Below are 5261 nucleotides of genomic sequence, written 5' to 3'. Positions count from 1 at the left end.
CGCAGGGCCACGAGCCCGCGCATGCCGCATCGCAGCCGCTGCGCATGTTCGCTGCTTGCTCGCTGCTGCTCCAGGCCATGGCCGTGGTGGCCTCTATGCGGTGCTGCCCCTGGTTTGCCCAGGGGAAGGCATGGCTTGAGCCACTACCAAACGGACTGGCCATTAGACTAGGATTATTATTACTAGTACAAATGCCCGTGCGTTGCAACGAGAAAAAAAATGCAAAACCTGCTACACATGCCATTACTTACATTTCTTATATCCATTTTTGATCAATGTAGTAATAAATTTAAATTGATTATCATTTTTCGAAGCATGAATTTTGGACATCAAGAAATCACCCTGATGTCCTTCATTTGATGGAAGAGTAGTGGTGCATGGATTAGTCTGATTAAAAACTTTCATATTTTGCTCTTTCGAAAAACTATGTGATGCAACATGTGAAAAAGAAATATCAGATGTTCCTTCCCACATTAAGCATTACTCAAGACCTACACAAATCCATACCCTCTATTTCAACCCACGTCCATTTGTATTGTCGCTTATTATTGCCCTTTCCGCCCATGGCTTTCGAAACGTTCCGCACGGCTAAGCTTAGCCGCTCGCTCGACCTTGTCGGAGCGTCCACGTCATCCGCCGGTCGACCACGTCGGCGTATTAACCTTGCGAGCTCTTTCTCAAACCTCCTCTGCTAGTTTCGGCGGCTCCTAATGGCTGTTCCAAATAATACATAATTATAATCTAAATTATGTTGCATTTATTTTTGATTTTGAGTGCCTTTTATCAATATGGATTTAAATTAATGTTAAAGTTATTTAAAAATCCATAATAATTTATAATCAAATAATTTCTCCACCGTATAAATCTAAAATAAATATTTTAAACTTCCACTTTGAAAGATTAAACTAAAGCATTAAGTATATGCTGGTCACCTTAAATTCAACCAGAATATTGTTTTCAAAGTCAAGTAATTCTAATATTTTTAGAACAATAGTAGCTTAATTTTGAGTTAAAATAAGTAGGATATTTTTTTCAGTATTTATAAGAGAGTTCGTGTACTGCTGGCTGCTGCTGATTTACACAGTGATCACTCATGGGATCGATGTATATATCTGTAGTTAATCTAGCACACACATTTACCTTGGGTGTTTCCTCACAGCACCGTACCTGGTGGAGGTAGACCTGGAGTGCGTTGAGGTAGAACATCATCGCCATCAAAGATAGATGGAGATAGATGGCAATCAGAGCAGCGGAATTACATATGCCTGGGAGAAAGACATCCATTGTAGAGTGAAATCTCCTTTTGTTTTTCTCTGATTGTAAAAAACAGTGGGGAATGCTGACAATCACACAAAAAAGAGCAAAACCATATTGCATACCTGAGTGTCTGGACGTGCCTACGAATTACAAATCAGGGTGGATGATCATGTAGGTTCTCATTCACAAATTAGCATGGTGCGAAAAGTAGAATGAGTAAAGCCTGGAAATAGGAAATATCTGACCAGGAAGGAGCAGTCATTTCCTTGCCACTGGCCTTTGCATATACATAACTGAAAGTGGGATCGGTATTACTTAAATGCTGAAAAAAATCTTCTGACAATAGCAGTCATCAAGAAAACATGAACAATTTGTGCATAACTTGGCTATTAGCCTTGGTACGAATTGATTAAAAGTGTTATTAGTAAGACAATTACATTATCAAAAACTCAAAGCTTTTACAAAATAATGGCAAAACTGCGTACACAAAAGACACTTTCATAACCAGATATACTATCTAATTGACTTGATTTCCTATGCTTCGACACCGTGGACGTAGGGATGGACTCATACGCATCTAGCCTGCAATCTGCACTTTGCGCAACGCCATTGGAAGCGACACCGGAGCAAACCGCTGTGCAACTTCTCGTCGGCTCTCTTCTTCTATGTCCCAACTCATGACAACTTGTAGAAGGAATGCTACATCCGTTTTTCCACAACCTAGAATGAAAAATCTTGGTAGCAAAGGAAAATGTCGAGGAATGAGAAAGACCACATGTCTCTGTCTAAGTAGCATAGTTAGTATTACAACAAACAAACCAGCACCAACTGCCCTAACTGGACCTTCAAATCAAGACCTAGTTTAATCTGATCGGGCCAAACTAATCAGTCAATTCATGGAACATCTAGTCAATTTTCTATAAGGAAACATATAGTTAGATTGTCCGCTCAAGATCGAATACTGCAGTTTGAAGGGACTGTCCAATCTACATAAATCATGAACACGTTTTCTACATTTCCTGACTAAAACAACAATGTCTGACCATTGGCTTACGCATACTGCAATACAAATTGCAAACTGCTGACAAGTGTTGACATGTTGTTGGTTTTGATGACCATATAATTTTACTTTGGTGAAAAGAAAATTTCAGTCACAGTGATAGCTCCAGCCTCCAACCAACAACCAAAAAAGTAGTCTCATTGGTTATAGACATCGAGCAGTCCAAAAAGTTGTCGGCTCCAGAGCAGTATGGAACATCATCATAATCAGATAAATCCCGAGAATACTAAAGGTCTAGATGGGATCAAGAGGAAGGGTCATGCAGGTGGTTGGGTTTGTTTTTCTTTTCTCTCGCATGTACCGCTTCTGGTTCACTTAATATGAGGACTGCGGGTCGACGCGTGCGTTGCGGCGGGAAAACACAACGGCCAAGGTGTGAGAACAAATATGATAAAGACAGAAGTACCCTCAGGAATTCTTGAGCCGAATCTTCGCAAGCCTATCTTTCAACATGGCATTGTCTAGAGATTTGGGTCTAGGGTTCGTCCGGAGTGAGGTTATATGTGGATTTGGGCTGGGTTTCAGGGATGCCGACTCGGATATAATTTACCATTTTGTGGAGGACATGTTCCTAAAAGAAGTCTGATATTTCTTGAGTCAAAACAGATAATTCTCAAATATTTCAGATATCATTAACATACATGTGATTGCAGGAACAGGGTGGGATTTTTTAACCAAAATCAAGCTTGCTCAAATCCCTGTTTGATTTGAAAATTTAACTCAAGCCTTGCATAATCACGAGTTTAACTCTCAGATATGCAAGTAGAAGAAAACTTAGACAAACCTTGCAGCAGGCATCCTATTTGAGAAAGTCCTGCCGTGGCGAACCTGAGACTCACACAGACTGATGAGCTCATTTAGTTCAAGAGGTAAATCACCATAAAGTCTGTTTCTTTTAAGAAAGCTGCAATTCAAATAGTAAGGTCAGTCAAGTTTTGAAGTAAAACAGAAATGAAAAAAACATATATCAAAGTTCGCACGCACATAAATTCCAGGGATAAAATGTTTATTAGCTCTGATGGAATTGATCCATTGAAGTTATTGTACCACAGATCCTGCACCTTCAGCTCTCGTAAATCTCCCATCTCTCTAGGGATAATACCATAGAACAAGTTCCTGTGCAGTACACTGTATGGATGGAAGGAAAATAGATCAGAAAAGTTTGAAGGGCGAACATCATTTCACAAGTACATAAGATACAAAAAATAATATCTGTAGACATAAGATGCTTTCTTGGTGAGTGCCTGAATGGGCATACATAATTCAACAGATAGATTTACTATGGTATTAACAATAGGAAAACTACATAAAGCACTGGGTGGTACTTGAATTTGATCCATGCAAAATTGTATTCTCAAAAGTCCCCTAGATCCAAGAAGAAACACCTGTCTTGTATCCAACTGCACTCGAAGAAAGAACATACACCAAGTTGATTGATGTGCCTTAATTGACAGCTCAAAAGTTGAGGTCATAAGCCTCATCAGGAAAACATACACACTACGAAGTTTCAGCTTTGCTACTATGCTCAACATGATAGCCTATATCAAAGTGCAAAATGACTCTTATTCAGTTGGTAGTTTCAGAAATACCAAATACTATCTTATGGTTGAAAGCGTGAAACATGTTATGTCAAAACCAAAGTGTTCAGAAAAATACGTCACCAGAGGAACTATAGAGTATGCTTATAGAAAATGCATATTAGTAAGCTGTCCAATCTCAGGAGATAACATTCCCTTCAGACCAAGATTTGACAAGTTCCTACGAAACAAAGGTAAACACAAATTAGGCAAAAACATCAAAATACATATTATCAATCAAAGCATAGGGAAATGTTGCAAACATAACACATGATAGAAAACAATGTAAATAGAGAAAACATAGCTGCATAAGATGGGAATCCTATACTGAACAGTTCATGCATGTCAGGGGAACTGGATGTTTAACAAGATATCCCCAACACTGGTGCTCCACATAAAACAAAATTAAGATTTGCATCAATCAAGGGTTCTTAGCAACTCAAAATCAGCACCAAAAGAATTGGCAGTATCGAACGAGCCAAGTCTATTTTTGAAATCCGAAGCCTCCCCCTTCCTCTCTATCTCCACCGTCTTTTCCTTCAATCACCGCATCCCCGACCCCAAGAATCCGAGGCATGATCCCCCCGAATCGCACCCCAATCTTCCTCGCCCCAAATCCCCATGAATCTCGCACCGCATCAAGGGACACGAGAATCACGAATCCCCAAGTATATTCATCAACAATCCAGGAAGAAACCCCCAGCCCCGGTGGTCCGGCCATGGACACGGACCCGCTGCTCCCCACCACCGCACGGCTGCCCCTCCACCCGTTGCCGGAACACACGCCGGTCTCCAACTTCGATGCGCCACCCTCATCGCGCTGCCCGTCCCCGGCATCCTCCTACAAGGACAACCTCATCTTCAGGCCTCACCACCCATCGCTGCCACCCTCGCCTCCTCCCCCACTGCCGCCGCACCACTACCGCCGTGACTTCGATCCAAATCAGAGGCACATGAGCAGGAGGAATCCGGCCGGCGGCGGCGGACGGCCAGAGAAGTAGATCAGCCGCCACGTAGATCAGAGGCAGCGGCGGCACCCTACCCATACGCATCGAACGAGCCCGTGCGCGTATGTGCTGCCAGCTAGTGTTTCCTTTTTCTCAGATTAGACATTTTAAAAAGGACTGTGGGTAAAACAGGTATTAGCACTAACCTTAGATGCTACATAGAGTATGGCTTACGGACCCCACCACTAACTAGACAAAATAAACAATCTATTTAAAATAATGGCCCAATGAGATCTGGGCCCAAATGCCCAGATTTGACCAGTCAACCCAGTCAATGTTGACTGTTGGCCCTGGTGACTCAGCACCCCACTAGCCCCACATGTCAGCCTGTGTGTGTACTTTTGTGTACACTCTACTAGG

At 41.9% G+C, this 5261-nt stretch overlaps 1 protein-coding gene across 8 annotated transcripts; it reads right to left on the bottom strand.

Moving 5' to 3' along the window:
• Positions 1-388: 388 nt before the first annotated feature.
• Positions 389-4999, bottom strand: LOC125551588 (uncharacterized). 8 transcript variants are annotated; one of them, XR_015601161.1, is made up of 5 exons: positions 3302-4999; positions 3102-3221; positions 1380-1550; positions 1141-1265; positions 389-714 (listed from the first exon to the last, which is right to left on the bottom strand). XR_015601161.1 is itself a non-coding variant. In XM_048714840.2 (4 exons), exons 1-4 carry the CDS (start codon positions 4111-4113, stop codon positions 1716-1718), a joined length of 636 nt encoding a protein of 211 aa, XP_048570797.1. In that variant the 5' UTR covers positions 4114-4627; the 3' UTR covers positions 1621-1715. The 8 variants fall into 8 exon arrangements, 1 of the variants encoding a protein (XP_048570797.1); XR_015601162.1 differs by having other exon boundaries at positions 1168-1265; XR_015601163.1 differs by having other exon boundaries at positions 1380-1497.
• Between the last annotated feature and the right edge of the window lie 262 nt (positions 5000-5261).

Source organism: Triticum urartu, chromosome 4A (genome assembly GCF_056163025.1).
Source record: "Triticum urartu cultivar PI428250 chromosome 4A, HENAU_Tu73, whole genome shotgun sequence".
In the NCBI taxonomy this organism is placed as follows: domain Eukaryota; kingdom Viridiplantae; phylum Streptophyta; class Magnoliopsida; order Poales; family Poaceae; genus Triticum; species Triticum urartu.
Note: the sequence above shows the minus strand (reverse complement) of the source record. Positions and strands in the feature narration are given on the sequence as shown.